Genomic DNA, 19,477 nt, shown 5'->3' on the forward strand with positions numbered 1-19,477 from the left:
TTCACTCCCACCCAACCCCTTATCCTCATTTTATAACTTCCATTCTGACAATGTTTTAGTTGTATAAATGAAAAAGGGAATAAATAAGGAAGAAGTCTGGAGGTGTCAGAAGTGAAATGGTAGCCAACAACAAGGCAAGAGTCAGATGCATAGTAAGGGTCATAAAGAAGGCTCAAGAATCAGCAACTAACCAAATATTAGTCTGCCACCAATATTTGGCAATAAAAAACCATAAAAGAAGCAAATGCCACAAAAATCACTACTTGTTAAATCTTGGTAATGAATGTAGGGTGTTTGTAATGCTATTTTTTATAATTTGATGTGTTTGAAGTATTTGGTTTAAAAAAGAACAATAGAACAGGAACTTCAAATTTCCCTGGTGGTTCAGTGGTTAAAATCCACTTGTCAAGGCAGGGGACATGAGTTCAATCCCCGGTCCCGGAAGATTCCACATACCACAGGGCAACTAAGCCTCTTTGCAACAAGTACTGAAGCCCATGCTACACAACAAGAGAAGCCACTGCAATAAGAAGCCTGAGGACCACAACTAGAGAGTAGCCACTGCTCACCACATCTAGAGAAAGCCCGTGTGCAGCAACAAAGACACAGTCAAAAAAAAAAAAAAAAAAGTCTACAGCCAAATATCCTAAATAAATAAATAAATCTTAAAAGAACAGCAACCTCATAATGATAATACCCTATCAAAATGCATGTAGCAAATTGGCCTCATTCAAATCCCTTTGCTTTGATAGTTTCTGAGTCCCCTCTTTCATCAGCAAGGCAGTTATGGTTTACTGCCATACACAGATGGACCAATCCCTTGGAGAGAACCTGTGGAAATATGCATGAAAAGACGGAAAATAGTCATTTCACTAGGCTCTGTACTCCTGCTCCTGAGAACTTATGCAAAAGAATAGTTCAAAAGAAAAAAGTCCTGGGGAATATGTGGATAAAAAATTTAGGGACAAATTTGTTGTAATCATGAAAAATTAGGAATAACTTGAGGACCTACATACAGATTTCTCAAGAGGAGGGTCAGGTGGCCTGGTATTCCCATCTCTTTCAGAATTTTCCACAGTTTATTGTGATCCACACAGTCAAAGGCTTTGGCATAGTCTATAAAGCAGAAATAGATGTTTTTCTGGAACTCTAGCTTTTTCGATGATCCAGCGGATGCTGGCAATTTGATCTCTGGTCCCTCTGCCTTTTCTAAAACCAACTTGAACATCTGGAAGTTCGCAGTTCATGTATTGTTCACATATTAGGACTTCCCTGGCAGCTCAGATGGTAAAAGTGCCTGCCTACAATGCGGGAGACCCAGGTTCGATCCCTGGGTCGGGAAGATCCTCTGAAGAAGGAAATAGCAACCCACTCCAGTACTCTTGCCTGGAAAATCCCATGGACAGAATAGGCTGGTAGGCTACAGTCCATGAGGTCGCAAAGAGTTGGACATGACTGAGAAACTTCACTCACTTGAGGTCACCATGGGGAAGAGCTCACCACTGCTCCCAGCCTGATGACACCACTCTCATCGTTGCTGGGATCACTCTGGTAGCTTCCAGCTGATCTTTCTGCTTCCACCCTATATATGTATAATTTATTCTCTACTCAGCCACCAGAGTGATTCTTTGAAAAGGAAATGAAATCACTTCCCCACTTCAAAATGTTCTCACCACCTTCACTGCTACCAAGAGCCACCACCTTCCGGGCCAGATGATGGTGATAGCTCCCTATCTGGTCTCCCCTCTCCCATCTTCCTGCCCCTCAAGGCAACAGTGAAAGTGTTCCTTTTTCAAATCGTAAATCGGATCATGTCACTCCTCTGTGCAGAACCCTCCAGTGGCTTCCCGTCTGACTCAGAGCATGCCCATATGACTCAGAGCAAAGTCAAAGTAAACTTTTACAGTGGCACACAAGGACCGTATCCCCTTCCCAGTCACACTGGATCCTCTTCATCGGCTGTTTCCTCTTCTCACTGTATTCTTTTTCCATATGTCTACATGGCTCATTCCCTCAATTCCTTGAAGGAGTAATTCCAATCTCCGTTTCTCAATAAGGTCTTCATTAACCAGCCTATTTAAAATTTTACTACTCCAGACACCCTCATCCTATTGCCCTGTCTTACATTTTCTCTAAGTATTTATTATCTTCTAGACTTAAATTGAAGAAAGTAGGGAAAACCACTAGACCATTCAGGTATGACCTAAATCAAATCCCCTATGATTATACAGTGGAAGTGAGAAATAGATTCAAGGGACTAGATCTGAGAGACAGAGTGCCTGATGAACTATGGACTGAGGTTTGTGACATTGTACAGGAGACAGGAAGCAAGACCATCCCCATGCAAAAGAAATGCAAAAAAGCAAAATGGTTGTCTGAGGAGGCCTTACAAATAGCTGTGAAAAGAAGAGAAGCATAAAACAAAGGAGAAAAGGAAAGATATACCCATTTGAATGCAGAGTTCCAAAGAATAGCCAGGAGAGATAAGAAAGCCTTCCTCAGCAATCACTACAAAGAAATAGAGGAAAACAACAAAATGGGAAAGACTAGAGATCTCTTCAAGAAAATTAGAGATACCAAGGGAACATTTCATGCAAAGATGGGTTCGATAAAGGACAGAAATGGTATGGACCTAACAGAAGCAGAAGATACTAAGACAAGGTGGCAAGAATACACAGAAGAACTGTACTAAAAAGATCTTCATGACTCAGATAATCACAATGGTGTGATCACTCACCTAGAACCACACATCCTGGAATGTGAAGTCAAGTGGGCCTTAGGAAGCATCACTATGAACAAAGCTAGTGGAGGTGATGGAATTCCAGTTGAGCTACTTCAAATCCTAAAAGATGATGCTGTGAAAATGCTGCACTCAATATGCCAGCAAATTTGGAAAACCCAGCAGTGGCCACAGTACTGGGAAAGGTCAGTTTTCAATCCAATCCCAAATAAAGGCAATCCCAAAGAATGCTCAAACCAGTGCACAATTGCACTCATCTCACACACTAGCAATGTTCAAAATTCTCCAAGCCAGGCTTCAGCAACACGTGAACCATGAACTTCCAGATGTTCAAGCTGGTCTTAGAAAAGGCAGAGGAACCAAAGATCAAATTGCCAACATCCACTGATCACTGAAAAAGCAAGAGAGTTCCAGAAAAACATCTATTTCTGTTTTATTGACTATGCCAAAGTCTTTGACTGTGTGGATCACAGAAACTGTGGAAAGTTCTGAAAGAGATGGGAATACCAGACCACCTGACCTGCCTCTTGAGAAACCTATATGCAGGTCAGGAAGCAACAGATAGAACTGGACATGGAACAACAGAGTGGTTCCAAATAGGAAAAGCATTACGTCAAGGCTGTATATTGTCATCCTGTTTATTTAACTTATATGCAGAGTACACCATGAGAAACGCTGGGATGGAAGAAGCACAAGCTGGAATCAAGATTGCCAGGAGAAATATCAATAACCTCAGATACGCAGATGACACCACCCTTATGGCAGAAAGTGAAGGGGAACTAAAAAGCCTCTTGATGAAAGTGAAAGAGGAGAGTGAAAAAGTTGGCTTAAAGCTTAACATTCAGAAATCTAAGATCATGGCATCTGGTCCCATCACTTTATGGCAAATAGATGGGGAAACAGTGGAAACAGTGTCAGACTTTATTTTTGGGGGCTCCAAAATCACTGCAGATGGTGACTGCAGCCATGAAATTAAAAGACGCTTACTCCTTGGAAGGAAAGTTATGAGCAACCTAGACAGCATATTAAAAAGCAGAGACATTACTTTGCCAGCAAAGGTCCTTCTAGTCAAGGCTATGGTTTTTCCAGTGGTCATGAATGGATGTGAGATTTGGACTGTGAAGAAAGCTGAGCGCAGAAGAATTGATGCTTTTGAAGTGTGGTGTTGGAGAAGTCTCTTGAGAGTCCCTTGGACTGCAAGGAAATCCAACCAGTCCATCCTAAAGATTAGTCCTGGGTATTCATTGGAAGGACTGATGCTGAAGCTGAAACTCCAATACTTTGGCCACCTCATGGGAAGAGTTGACTCATTTGAAAAGACCCTGATGCTGGGAGGGATTGGGGGCAAGAGGAGAAGGGGACAACAGAGGATGAGATGGCTGGATGGCATCACCGACTCGATGAACATGAGTTTGAGTAAACTCCAGGAGTTGGTGATGGACAGGGAGGCCTGGTGTGCTATGATTCATGGGGTCACAAAGAGAAGGACATGACTGAGCGACTGAACTGAATGAACATAATAAATAATTTACACAATGTTTTTCAAATATCTGTCTGCCTTGCCCCAAACACACACACACACACACTAGAATTTAAACTCCAGGACGAAGGGAATTGTTATCTATCTCATTCACAGCTGTTTCCCCAGCACCTAGAGCAGTCTTTGGCACATAGCTGACATTGAGTAAATGTTTGAGAAATGAAAGAACAAATGGTTAAGTAAATTGGATTATATCAAGCAGATGGAAGATTAAGCAATCAGAAAAAATACTATGTATCAATATGGAAAAAGACGTGACATAATGTTAATGTTAAAAATAGAACCCCTGTGTTGTGATCAAATACATCTTGGTGTGGCTTTGGCAACGTTGTTCTTTTCTGATTCCTTTGCTTTCTCTTCCCTCAATTGTTGGGAGTTCAAAGTTTGTTTTTGGTCCTCATCCTTTTTACCTACCCTCTAGCTTCAAGTACCATCTACTTTATTTCTAGTTTACTTAAAATGTTGTCCAAACAACCGTCTTGGACACAGGACTCTGTTTTGAGCTTTTCATCCACCCAGACTTTTACTGGGTATACACCTCTGTCAGTAGCTGGAATACCATTCTGAGAATAGTGATTTGTTCATCAGGCTCCCCAGTATAATGGTAGAATGGTTACAGAATAAGATACCTAGAACATATTAGTAAGGACTCAATAATATATTAGTAGGTAAGATAATGATAAATTGGGTGTGTACTGTGTGCCCCGTACCTTTAAGAACCTTACAGATACCACGTCATTCCATTTTCACAGAGGCCCTCTGAGAGGTATGAAGTAGACAAATCTTCATTATACGGATGAATAAATGAGGAAACAAGTTGATAATAAAGTCACCAACAAGAGTGCAGACGTTAAATTAAGTGTTAAAGTGCTGGAACTGTAGGCGGTTTTTCTCTTTCATAAATTTAATACTGTTAATAGGCTGTGTACATGCGTCTCGCGTGTATGTGTACACACGCATGTCAGTGTCTGACCAAATAGTTCTAAAACGAGCGAGCAAGCAGCAACAGAAAATCGTTGGGTAGGGTCTGGGAAAACGGGAGGAACCCCAAAGTACCGACAAGCAGAGACCCAACCCCACCTGTGAACTGTCTGCGCAGGCGGCGACCGCAGGCAGGCAGAGCAGCTACGTACCCCACCCACGGAAACGATTCCCTTCGGCGAGGCCACCCCGCTGCCACACGCAGACGCTCAGGAGGCTGTGGGCGGAGCCGCTCCTGAAAGGCTCCGGCAGGGGGCGGGGACAAGGGCGTCCCGCAGGATGGCTCTGATTGGCTGCTGTAGAGACGGGGCGGGCTCTCCCGGTGGCCCCCCCGAGGGGCGGTGCCTGCTCCTGGGCCTCCGGGAGAGAGAAGGAGCCGGGGCTCCGAGCTCCGCTTGTGGAGAAGTAGGTCTACTGCGCCCTCGGCTCTGCCGGAAGCGCCACAGTTTGACTTACTGGTCCATCGGTCCTCGAAGGGGCAGCCCTCTCCCTCCCGACCCTCTCCGTCTCCCTTCTGCCCCTTCATTCGAAGGCCGAAGCCCGCAGCCTGGGCGGGGCGGCGCAGCCGGAGCTCCTGGACCCGGAAGAAGCGCCATCTCCCGCCTCCGCCATGGAGCCCACCGCGCCGTCCCTCACCGAGGAGGACCTGACTGAAGTGAAGAAGGACGTGAGTAGCACAACCTTGTCCAGGCGCCGTCGCGGGCTAGGGGCGGGCGGGGGCGGGCTGCAGTTCTGCGGCCGAGGAAAGCGGAAACCCAGCGTCCTAGTCCGAGTCGGAATTGGAGGAGGAGTCCGGGGTCGGAGAAGCGGAACGTCCAGGAACCGCAGGACCGCGACGAGCCCTCCAGGCGAGGAAACTTGGTGGAAGTGACCTGCCCCCCGCTGACCTGTTAATCCACTTTTTAAATCAATAAAAGCAGGACTTGGGTTTCTGAAACCTTGTTCAGTGGAGCGTTTCTTAACAGTCAGCTTCTTGCCCACTCTTCACTCATCCCCTGGTGATTTCACCCCAGGTGCGCCTTGGAGCTGCGTTGCTAGGGATCGACGACTCAAGTTCATCCTTGAGTCAGACTGCCTTGGCTGCTGGCTCGACCTGGAGCAAAAGCTGGACCAGATAAAGCATCCCAAGCAGCGGAGCAAATACGTGAAACTTTTGCAAAAGGGGTTGGGGGAAGCTCGACAGCTGAAAGCACTACCTGGAATTCCCCTACTAAGGAAACACCCACGTATTTAAATTGAAGGGGCGGGGTGGGGGTGGGGGGAGAATACAAGAAGTCGAGAATTAATGTACAGGTGAACGTTGGAGATAATCAGTAGCTAAATTATGCTCTTCTGCTTGGATGGTGAAGTGCACAGATCTTAGTGTTTATTCATAGAGAATGACTTTATTTAGGTCTGACCTGTTTCTCTTTTCCTTTGCTTTTAGTAACTTGTTTTGCCACATGAGACTTCTCTGAGAACCATCAAAATACTTTATATTCAAATTAAAAACAACATGAACATGAACTGTGTTCTGGCTTTACCACTGCAATACTTTCACAGAATCATCTTTGTGAACTAGACAGAAGAGCGTTTTAAATGTTTGTTTGCTTTCCCCTCACCTGTAAGGTTTATTATGCTGTACTCATAATTACAGTGAGTAATAACAGAATTACTGTGAGCAATTCTGGTAATGAATTAGCAGAAGGAAACTGGTTATGACTGGGACGTGTGCCTTAGTTTCCTCCTTCAACAGATAGTTGTGGAGCACTTATTTTATGGAAAGTATTGTTCTTAGGCCTGGGAAGATAACAACAAAAAAAAGTCACCCCTGCTTTATATTCTAGTTAAGACTGGGATATTGATAACTACTAAAGAACAAATGAGTGTTGTGTTATTCAAGATTTGTGCGAGTAAAAACATGAACTTCAAGAGCTAGGCCTGCTGTGTTCCAGATGCTGTGTCACACAGTTGACAATGTTCCCAACAACCTCTAAGGCAGATGATTGTCTTTCCCATTTTGTAGTTGATAAGCCAGGTAGTGAGAGGTTCAAGTGAAAAGATACAAAACATGTACATAATATAACACCTGTACAGATGTTAAGGGAGGCTTCCAGGCCTTTATTTTTTCCCATCTGTTCATTGATACTTTCCGTCTCCATGACTTCAATTTACAGCTATATCAGAAATTCATAACCTTAGGGAATCATGAACAGGTTTCAGGACATCTATGAAAAACACTATGTGCACATTTTTTTCTTAGAAATTTTGTTCATGATATTTTCAAAATGGTTTGTGAACTTAGAAGTTTTAAAATTATCATTCACATATTTGGACTTCCTTCTTTCTCATCTCTAAGTGCTTATTTCCAAATGTCTACTGGAAATCCACTTTTATATCCTTCAGACTTCTCACTTTGTCTAAAATTGAATTTTTATCATCCCTCCCCCAAAGCCACTTGCTGTTTCTACTGTATTCTCTGTCTTGGTGATTAGTGTACAGTTCTCCTTCTGTATCTATGGGGGATTGACTGCTGATACCAAATTCATGGATACTCAAGTCCCTTTTATAAAATGGCATAATATTTGCATGTAACCTACACACATCTGCCCATATACTCTGAATCATCTCTAGATTACTTTTAATACCTAGTACAATGTAAATGCTATGTAAACAGTTGACCCACACAGCAAATTCAAGTTTTGCTTTTTGAAACTTCTGGAAATTTTTTTTTTCCCAAATATTTTTGGTCTATTCTTGGTTGAATCTGAGGGTACAGAATCTGCAGATATAGAGGACTTATCCACATAGCAACTCCCATTTCTTTCTTTTTTTTTTTTCAGGCTACTACTACTTTACTATATCGCTTCCCCCTGTGTACTTCATCTAGTTGTTTCTCTCATCTTTTAATTTAGTTCAGTTTCATAAATATAGACTACACACTACTGTGAGGCTGATACTGCCATTGATTCTAACAGTTTAAAAATTAAAAACGAAGATAAAATTCTAGTTTGAGAACAGCTCAACTTCTTGGGGCAGGAGGAGACATGTAAAATGATAATTGCGAATCACAAAATAACAATGAATTTTACATTCATCCAAAACATTATCTACTTGGCACTCTGCTAAGTGTAGGATATACAGAGTTGAACAAAATGTACCTGGTTCTTGCCTGCTTTTAACATGTGAGTTCTTAGGGTTGAAAACAAATGTATAATTTCAAATTATGGTAAGTACTGTGAAGGAGATGAACAGGTGTTGAGACAACAGGATAAGAGGAGAAATTACTTGAGATAGGATGTTCAGGGAAGGTTATATTTAAACAGATTCCTGAAGGATGTGACAGAACTGGGGAAGAACATTCTAGACAGAATTTGCAAAGGATCTAATGCAGGCAAGCTGTTGAGTGCCTTGAGGTGAAGTTAGAATGATAGGCTAGGGCCAGATTATAAAGGGTCTTATAGGTGCTAGTAAAGTGGGATTTTCTTCCCAAGTGTAATAGAGACCTATTGAAGAATTTCCTCTGCCTAATGTATGGACTGGGGTGAGCAAAAGTGAGAACAGGGCAACTAGTGAGGAGATTCTTGGACTTTATAGAGGTGAGAGATGATGGTGATTTGGATCAGGGTACAGGTAGTGGAGATGGATGGTACAGGTAGTGGAGATGGATGGAACAGGAGAATTCCAGACATTTTTTTAAATAGTAGTGATAGGACTTGGTGATGATTTTGAATGTAGGCGCTGAGGAAGATATATATCAGCAGGATTTGGTGGGTGGGTGATCGAATGTATCAGGTGGGTGGAAATGGAAAAGTCAAGGGTGGGTTGAAGGTTTATAGCTTGTTGAATAGATGGTGGTACTCCCAAGTGAGTTTACAATGTCAGAGGAAAAGGATAGGAGAAGATAAATTTGGTTTTGGACATACTGAATTTCAAGTACCATTGGGATCTCTAGGGAGACAGTCTCGATCACATCGCAGAATTGAGGGATCAACAACATATGGTAGAAATGAAACACATGAGGTTCTCCAAGAAGTTCATCTTTTAAATCTATTTTTCTCTCTCCTCATCCTGTCAGCTGAAATTCATGCACTCAGCATAATATATGTAAGATATGGCAGCAGTCGTCTAACTAGTCCCCTTTGACCCCAATTTTTGCTTCCCCCAGCCCTCTGTAAAACTTTTCTTATGGCTTCTTATTTATAAGCCTTTGATGAGGTTTTGGCTACAGGGAAATGTAATTTCCCCTACTACATGCCCTTCATGCCTCTCTCTCAGGTGTGGCCTCTGTAAATTTCCCGGGTCCTAGAGGCAGAGTAAGTTGCCTCTCTATGCTTCCCCACTACTTGACCTATATCTTTTTTTTTTCTGGGTCATATTCCATTATCTCACAATTACTAACTTGAGTTAATAATGTATTCTTCAACTGGACTATGTGCCCTTTGCATGCAGAATTTAAGTCTTGTTCATCTTTGCAATATCCACTGTCAGCACTTGGCATATTAGGCATTTAGATATGCGAAATGTGTCTTGTGAATAAATAAATGTGGGAATTTAGTGGACTGAGAATTCTAGGAACCCCTTCACCTAAGCTACTTTTCTGCCACCATATACTGGAGTATTTTGAAGATTTTCCATTGCCTTTAGTTCATCTTTGTCAGTGTGAATCAAATTAGTCATCATTGGCATCATCACTAACATTTCCTTATCACTTATATGTACCAAGCACTTTTCCAAGTACTTTACATATGTTAAGTTTTACATATCTCATTACACTCAGATGAGGAAACTGAGGCCCAAAGGAGTGAATTTACCCCAGAACACATATCTAGTAAATGAAGGAGCTATGTAATACAGCTGTTCACATCAAATTATTAATGCCATTTATGGAGACCCACATCAATTTTTGGCTAATTAAGCCTCACTAGGCACTTGTCAGGTGTGCATGTGTGCTAAGTTGCTTTAGTCTTCTCTGACTCTTTGAGACCCTATGGACTGTAGCCCTGCAGGCTCCTCTGTCCATAGGATTCTCCAGGCAAGAATACTGGAGTGAGTTGCCATGCCCTTCTCCAGGAGATCTTCCCAAACCCAGGGATCAAACCCCTGTCTCTTAGGTCTGCATTGGCAGGCGGGTTCTTTACTACAAACACCACCTGGGAAGCCCTTGTCAGGTGTAGGCCTGTTTATATGATTTCTTTTTCTTTGTTTCTTTAGTTTTTTTTTTTTCAACATCCACTGGTCCTTTATGTTTCTTTCCCCCCATACCTTTCTACCTCCCAAGACTGAGTTAGATTATCATCTTGCCAGCTGACTGCAAAGACAGACACATCATGGTCCCCTTTAGTTTAAGCTCTTTCTTTTTCTTTCTCTGTCTCTCTTTTGGGGTTTTACTCTAGAAAGATGCAAAATTAATAACGAGAAAGTTATAAACCATGAGACCTCTGCCTAAGTTATCGTCTCTGGTCCTGACCAATCATAGATTCCTTACTAAATGGAAACTAAAATGCCCAATAACCGCTGCTCTCATCTTTACCTCTGAAGGCCCTCAGCATACCTCTCTTTATTTCCACAGACCCAAGCTCCCTAGAAGAGACTGGTCCCCTCTTCACAATAGTTTGATCTTGGCTTATAATTGTGAAAATGAGATCAGAGCAGGACGGAAGCAGTGAGGAATATCTAGTCGGAGACCTACTTCTATCTCCTTGCTCCTTCATCTTTTTTTTAAAATGTATATAATTATTTATTTATTTATTTTTGTGCTGGATCTTCATTATTGCACAGGCTTTTCTCATGTTGCCCCAAGTGGGGGTTACTCTCTAGTTGTGGTGCACAGACTTCTCATTGTGGTGGCTTCTCTTGTTGGGGAGCACGGGCTCTGGAGCACGCGGACTTCAGTAGTTGCAGCACGTGGGCTCAGTAGTTGGGACTCCCAGGCTCTGGAGCACAGGCTCAAGAGTTGTGATGCACGGACTTAGTTACTCCACAGCATGTGGAATCTTCCCAGACCAGGGATCGAACCTGTGTCTCCTGCATTAGCAGGCAGATTCTTTACCACTGAACCACCAGGGAAACCCTGCTCACTCATCTTAATAGCATGCCTTTAGTAGAGCTGAGCTTCCTGATTTCAGGATGTTTTCTTTTACCAGTCAGATTCCTAACTTACTATCAGTCACCTGTATGACTTAGGTGTTACATTAAGCCATATTTTATTTCTTTCAGGCTTTAGAAAATTTGCGTGTATACCTGTGTGAAAAAATCATAGCTGAGAGACATTTTGATCATCTACGAGCAAAAAAAATACTCAGTAGAGAAGACACTGAAGAAATTTCTTGCCGAACGTCAAGTAGAAAAAGGGCTGGAAAACTGTTAGACTACTTACAAGAAAACCCCAAAGGACTGGATACCCTGGTCGAATCTATTCGACGAGAAAAAACACAGAACTTCCTAATACAGAAGATTACAGATGAAGTGCTAAAACTTAGGAATATAAAACTAGAGCATCTGAAAGGTAAGATACCTTAGGTATCCAAGAGTTCATTTAAATGTAGCAATGCTTTTGTAAAGTAGAATGCAGAACAGAAAGCCCAGAAATGACTATTTTTGCTTTTATTTAAAAAGTTCAAGCTTCAGCATTACATTTGATTTGCATTTTTTTTGGCTTATTTGATTTCGTTACATTGCAAAAGTGAAGTATCACTCAGTGTTCTGTATTTCTGTTCATTAACACTATATTTCTGGAGAAGGCAATGGCACCCCACTCCAGTACTCTTGTGTGGGAAATCCCTTGGACGGAGGAGCCTGGTGGGCTACAGTCCATGGGGTCGCTAAGAGTCAGACACGACTGAGCGACTTCACTTTGACTTTTCACTTTCATGCATTGGAGAAGGAAATGGCAACCCACTCCAGTATTCTTGCCTGGAGAATTCCAGGGACGGGAGCCTGGGGGGCTGCCGTCTATGGGGTCGCACAGAGTCAGACACGACTGACGTGACTTAGCAGCAGCAGCAACACTACATTTCGGAGAATGCAGTGGCAGCCCACTCCAGTGTTCTTGCCTGGAGAATCCCAGGGATGGGGGAGCCTGATGGGCTCCCGTCTATGGGGTCGCACAGAGTTGGACACGACTGAAGAGACTTAGCAGCAGCAACACTATATTTATAGAAAACAACCATAATGAAATCGCAGTATTTCTTAGAAATACAGGAGTTTGTTTCTAAAGTTAGTAGAATGCAAGATTAATCTGTTAAAAAGTAACCCCTGAAAATGCAGATCACAAATAAAGAACAGTATATAGGTAAAGTACTTTACCTTTGATAAATTCTGGTGGTTTTTCTTCTACCAGTTGATCACACAATAAAATAGTTGGCCTATGTTGATAAGAATCATGTTGTATAAAACATACGTGACTTTAAACACTAGAATCACACTCAGTCAGGTGAGATGAGAGAGGCATGAAATATATTGATTAAGGGAGGAGCAAATTTACCCCTTCTGTTTCACCCTCACCATGGAGCACATACTCACTGATTGGAATGTTATATAGAATTGTCTGCACAATTTAAATTCCCCTCTCTCCCCAGCCCCCCATTTTTTTCCCTGTCTCTCTCTACATAGCACTTAAGATAAATGTGAGTGTGATAACAGCTCTATTCCAGCTCTTTTAAGCACTAGGGAAACAGAAATGAGTAATTTAGGACTTTACCTTACAGAACTCAGTCTATAAGTCTAAGGCTAGAACACATGAAGTTTCCCCTTGAAACATATTTAAGAAAATAGTTTCTTTTCCATGGGACAGAAATGCTGACTGTATTGTGAAGTTGAAAAACTAGTGGAAAAAAAATGACATACAGATGTGCTTTACAGACTTTGCAGGTGTTATACAAAATCTGTCAGCTCAGGAACTTTTCTGTGCCTGTACACAGTTGGGTTGAATATTTGCTAAGCCTAACAGAAAGATAAATGCATTTGTATTTATTTCCACCATGAGGCTAATTGTTGACTATATCCTTTGGATATGACAGAATTTTTTGTTCAGAACAACCACTGCTATTTAAGTAAAATGGTAGGTTGAGAATCAGAACATTTTTTGTGTAGTGTGAAGAGGAGACTTGGGTTCTAGGTGTCACCTTAGCATGAAGTAATCCTGGAATGTTGGGCATGACTTCAGTGTTCTGGGCCTCAGTGTTCTCATGGTGTCTCTCATAGTGAGAGGCTATCCCAGATGCCCTCCAGAATCCCTTCCACTTCTAATACTCCATGATTCAGGAGTTCAAAGTACTTAACTTATAGAATTTTAGGATATATCCAGTTTTAATTTTTTTATTGGGCAATGTTTTGTGTGTGTGTGTATACTAGAATGCTTAAAAATATTTTTTAGTTGTAAAAGCTATTTCTTATTCTATGAATAATTTTAGGAGCTACTTTTTCAGGTCCTTCAATGGTTAAGTATAAGTAAGGAAATTAAATGTGAATTTTAGCATGTCATTTAGATTCCTTGAGATTATTCACTTGTCTCAAAAAAGTAATTGTCATGATTGTCAGGAGCAGATAAAATGTGAAAATGGATTATGACAATTTATAAACTGCTGTTTAAATTTGTATGATCTTTAAAAAGTTCCAAGATGGGTGTGGATTCACATTTCCTATTTACTTCTTATTTATATCTGAATAATTGTATTGTAGGACTGAAATGTAGCAGCTGTGAGCCTTTTCCTGATGGAGCCACAAATAACCTCTCTAGATCAAATTCGGATGAGAGTAATTTCTCTGAGAAACTGAGAGCATCCACCATCATGTATCACCCAGAAGGAGAATCCAGCACGGCCCCCTTTTTTTCTACTGATTCTTCTCTGAATTTGCCTGTTCTAGAAGTAGGCAGAACTGAAAATCCCACCTTCTCTTCAACTACACTTCCAAGACCTGGGGACCCTGGGGCTCCTCCTTTGCCTCCAGAGCTGCAGTTAGAAGAAGAAGGAAACTCTAGTGAGATGTTTCTTCCCTTACGATCACGCGCTGTTTTGCGGCAATGACAGTTTACTGCCTTTTACTTTTTTTTAATGATGACAAAAAATATTGGAAAGGATATGAATCATAAAATTGCTACCATGACTTACTAATATTGATACATGTTTTATAAAATGCAACATAAACATACTTTGTAAATAGAATTTTCTAGAATAAAAGCATATTTTTAGAGAGCTAAAGTAAGTGTTGATCATATTCAGTGTTGATCATGTACTTTTCAGTATTTTCAAATTTCAGAAGTTTGAGATTTAGTGTTTTCACTCTCATCATGTGTTAAGAGTAACTTTAAAAAAGGCAACATTTCTCTATTTGAGAATACAGTGTTAGACTGTGAATAATGTTTATTCCTTGTGAGTTTGTGCTAATAAGTTTCACAGTCTTAATAGTCCTTTCCAATCATTCAGCAGTAAATTTTCAGAATTAAGCTGTTCCCATTCAGTAATAAAGCCTATCACTACTGGGAAAACTGCCAGCAGACAGAAAAAAAGTCTTTTCCCCACTTAGCTGGCTTTCAGACACTTACAAAGTCCCCTTTTGATTCAGATGGATATCTAATGGAGTTTGAGCCAGCTAAGGTATCAATTTGCCAAAATACATGTCTTACTAATTTTACTAATAAATACTACTTCCTTAAAATTGTGACATTCTTTGCTTTATCATTTTTATTCCTAAAGAAAAATCTTGGCATAAACTTCAGTTATTACATATAATTTGATGAGATTTTTAAAAACACTTTTTTCTGTATTTTTTGTTCCCTTTTAATGAGGACCACTGTACAATTGAAATAATTAGGACAAAATGGTTTTTGTGTGTGTATATTACATTCTATTTTTAATACTATTTGGAACAAGCAGATCATTTGTTCTATGACAAAGTATGACTTATTTTACAAATTTATAAATCTTCTGCTTTCATTGTTTTCATTAAATTATAATTATCTATTTCCAGATACCTGTTTCCTATATATTTCCATTACTTGCAAAAAGCAGAGATGGAAATATACTATTGAAAATAAACATTTTTAAGTTGTAGTGCTGTGTTTTGGAAGTATCAATTTTTTCAGTAGGAAATACCTAGAACTATTTTTATATGTACCAATATTTATAGGAAGTATTCAAGTTGTGAGATGAAGTTCATTTCTGGATGGACTGATGAAATTATCAATCATGAAGAAGACTGGCATATTGGCTTTTAAATTTTTTTAAAGACTGGGTGATTTTTATAGTATAAACATTTTCCAAGGATTTTGGAGAAGCATGTTTCACCTCCAGGATAGCATAATAAGATATTGGCAGTTGAAAAAAAAAATAGTGACATTATGTTTAAAGAAATCTTTTTCAAAAGCAGAAGCAGGCTTTTCATTTATTAAAATTTGATATGCAGTTACTTTTTTTTAAGTTTAAGATTTACTTGGAATCAAAGATCTTAATTTAGATATGCTGTAGCACCTATATTTATATTAATACTTTTCTTTCAGACTGTTGACTATGTAGGCAATAAAATTAAGGTTTTGGGGTTTTCAAATTTAGGCTTTTGGGTTTTCTGAATCCTATGAAGTCAGTTTTTTTCCTTTAAACACTGAAAACCAGCCATTGCCAAAAATGTGTAAACTTGAATGGTAGTCTGACATGAGTGCAACTGGTTATTGGGTTGATTAATGCAGCAGTGAAAAAATTCACAGATACATTATCACTTAATATTAAAAAACATACCTTTGAGTTCATTTTTTTAAATTGTTTTAAAAATTGAGAATTTATTTTCTAGAGCAGTCCTAGGTTTATGGAAAACTTGAGCAGAAAGTAGAGTTCCCATATACCTGCCCCCATCCCCTGTTTGCTATATTGATATGTTCAGTCGCTAAGTCATGTCTGACTGTTTGAGACCCACACCAGGCTCCTCTGTCCTCCACTACCTTTTGGAGTTTCCTCACATTAATGCCCATTGAGTCAGTGATAATATCTAACCATCTCATCCTCTGCTGCCCCCTTCTCTTTTTGCCTTCAATCTTTTCCAGCATCAGGAACTTTTCCAGTGAATTGGCTCTTCACATCAGGTGGCCAAAGTATTGGAGCTTCAGCTTTAGCATCAGTCCTTCCAGTGAATATTCAGGGTTGACTTCCTTCAGCTTTGACAGGTTTGATCTCCCTGCTGTCCAAGGGACTCTTAAAAAGAGTCTTCTCCAGCACTACAATTTGAAAACATCAACTCTTTGGTGCTCAGCTTTCATTATGATCCAAGTCTCACATCTGTACATGACTACTGGAAAAACCCCAGCTTTGACTATACGGACCTTTGTAAGTGAAGTTATGTCTCTACTTTTTAATACATTCTCTAGGTTTGTCATAGCTTTCCTTTAAATATTAAAAATGTTTTAAAATGTATATACTTAACAATTGCATAAAATATTGTTTCATGAATCATGTAGTAGTACGATCAATACTTAGTTTATACAATGATTATTGACTTGGGGGAAAAAATAGCTAACCAAGGAGCAAATCGATCTTTTAATTGTTAAATGTACTCTTAGGAGGGTTTTCTGAAAGGAGAGTTAAATATAAGCACAATTTGTGAGTAATTTTAGCACTGCTCCTAAAGTCCTCACTCCGAACTTCACATTCTACTTAATTATCAGACAGTTGTCCTGTGGTGGTTCTCAAACTTTGCTGCCCATTTTAGAATCACCTAAAGAGATTTTAAAGATCCCAGTGCCAAGCTACACCCCATTACCAATTAAATGGGAATGTCAGAATGTTTGGATTGTGAAAGACAGTCATCAGAAGTGTGTCAAAATTTTCCAATGTGCAATAGTGTTTGGAAACCACAGTCTTACTGGGGGCCAAATACTGGGGCTTGATGTTTGCACATGTGTGTTACTGTTTTCAGCACTAATACCAACATTGCAAGGAAGGTTTTATTGTTACTTTGTTTTGAACAGAGAAACAATCTCTAGAATTGAAATCTAGACTGTTTGACTTTAAGGTCAGTGTTCTTTCTATAACTCCATGCTCTTTTTTAAAAAAAATTTTTTTTCTATTTTTATTTGCTGTGTTTTCATTGGAATATAATTGCTTTGCATAATTTTGTTAGTTTGTTAGTTTTTGCTGTAGTTCTCTTGTTAACATTTCTCAGATGGCAGGTAAGAGTGGACACTATTTTTTTCACTCATTAATTCAGTATTTACGGGTACCTATCATTCGAGGTGCTACACATAACAGCAATAAACAAAACAGACCAAGTCTGTGTTCTCATAGAGAACTTGTATTCTAGTTGGAGGACATAGAAAATAAACAAGGAAACCCAGATAATTCTAGCTGCCACAGATACAAAATGGGGCAGGTATGAGCTAAAAAGTAACTTGGACGAGAGTATAACAGCATGAGGGAGCTCCTCTCAAAGCAGGCAACATTTGAGCTGAGCCTAAATCATAAGAAGGAAGGGGCCAGCTGTATGAAGTTCTCAGGAGAAGTTTAGGCAAACTGTGGACCACAATAAACTGTGGAAAATTCTGAAAGCAATGGGAATACCAGACCACCTGACCTGCCTCTTGAGAAACCTGTATGCAGGTCAGGAAGCAACAGTTAGAACTGGACATGGAACAACAGACTGGTTCCAAATAGGAAAAGGAGTAAGTCACCCTGCTTATTTAACTTATATGCAGAGTACATCATGAGGAACGCTGGGCTGGAGAAAAGCACAAGCTGGAATCAAGATTGCCAGGAGATATAGCAATAACCTCAGATACGCAGATGACACCACCCTTATGGCAGAAAGTGAAGAAGAACTAAAGAGCCTCTTGATGAAAGTGAAAGAAGAGAGTGAGAAAGTTGACTTAAAGCTCAACATTCAGAAAGCTAAGATCATGGCATCTGGTCCCACCACTTCATGGCAAACAGATAGGGAAACAGTGGCTGACTTTATTTTTCTGGGCTCCAAAATCACTGCAGATGGTGACTGCAGCCATGAAATTAAAAGATGCTTACTCCTTGGAAGGAAAGTTATGACCAACCTAGACAGCATATTAAAAAGCAGAGACATTACTTTGTCAACAAAGGTCAAGGCTATGGTTTTTCCAGTAGTCATGTATGGATGTGAGAGTTGGACTATAAAGAAAGCTGAGTGCCGAAGAATTGATGCTTTTGAAGTGTGGTGTTGGAGAAGACTCTTGAGAGTCCCTTGGACTGCAAGGAGATCCAACCAGTCCATCCTAAAGGAGATCAGTCCTGGGTGTTCGTTGGAAGGACTGATATTGAAGTTGAAACTCCAGTACTTTGGCCACCTGATGTGCAGAGCTAACTCATTTGAAAAGACCCTGATGCTGGGAAAGATTGAGGGCAGGAGGAGAAGGGGACAACAGAGGATGAGATGGTTGGATGGCATCACCGACTCAATGGACATGAGTTTGGGTAAACTCTGGGAGTTGGTGATGGACAGGGAGGTGTGGTGTGCTGCAGTTCATGGGGTCGCAAAGAGTCGACACGACTGAGCAACTGAACTGGACTGAATATCGAGTGCACAAGTCCTGAGGCAAGAATAAGCTAGTGAGGATAATACAGGCAGGAACGTAAGAGGGATGACTAGGGAATTCAGGAGCCTGGATTGAAAAGTAAGATTTCACAGATAGGATCAGATATGGGAGGATTTATAAACCACTGTGAGAAGTCTGAATTTTCTTCCTTCTTTTTCAGTTCAGTCGCTCAGCTGTGTCCAACTCTTTGCGACCCCATGAATCGCAGCACGCCAGGCCTCCCTTTTTCCATATATATGCCTCTATATACTTACTCTTTTCTTGAGTTAGTGCTGCAGCTCGCAAATCTGACTGCTGCCCCTTCTCTCCTCATTAAAGGTGATCTGTTTCTGTAAAGTGCCGGTCTTGTTCTTTTTCTGAATGTCACCTTCTCTAACTCCCTTACCCTACAGGAAGATCCCCTGGAGAAGATAGGCTACCCACTCCAGTATCCTTGAGTTTCCCTGGTGGCTTAGCTGGTAAAGAATCTGCCTGCAATGTGGGAGATGTGGGTTCGATCCCTGCGTTGGGAAGATGCCCTGAAGAAGGGCATGGCAAACCACTCCAGTATTCTGGCCTAGAGAATTCATGGACTATACAGTCCATGGGGTCACAAAGAGTCAGATGCGACTGAGCGACTTTCACTTTTCACTATTATGGAGGGGCTGGAGGCTATGTCCGAATGACCAATCCCCAGTAAAACCTCTGG

General features: G+C 40.6%; 1 protein-coding gene across 1 annotated transcript; it reads left to right on the forward strand.

Annotated features, from left to right (window-relative positions):
• The first annotated feature begins 5,610 nt into the window (after window positions 1-5,610).
• BCL10 (BCL10 immune signaling adaptor) lies at window positions 5,611-15,295 on the forward strand. Its single transcript, XM_043460792.1, has 3 exons — window positions 5,611-5,928; window positions 11,460-11,748; window positions 13,923-15,295. The coding sequence occupies exons 1-3, from the start codon at window positions 5,872-5,874 to the stop codon at window positions 14,267-14,269; spliced, it is 693 nt and encodes a 230-aa protein (XP_043316727.1). The 5' UTR covers window positions 5,611-5,871; the 3' UTR covers window positions 14,270-15,295.
• Window positions 15,296-19,477: the final 4,182 nt, after the last annotated feature.

Source organism: Cervus canadensis, chromosome 2 (assembly GCF_019320065.1).
Source record: "Cervus canadensis isolate Bull #8, Minnesota chromosome 2, ASM1932006v1, whole genome shotgun sequence".
In the NCBI taxonomy this organism is placed as follows: domain Eukaryota; kingdom Metazoa; phylum Chordata; class Mammalia; order Artiodactyla; family Cervidae; genus Cervus; species Cervus canadensis.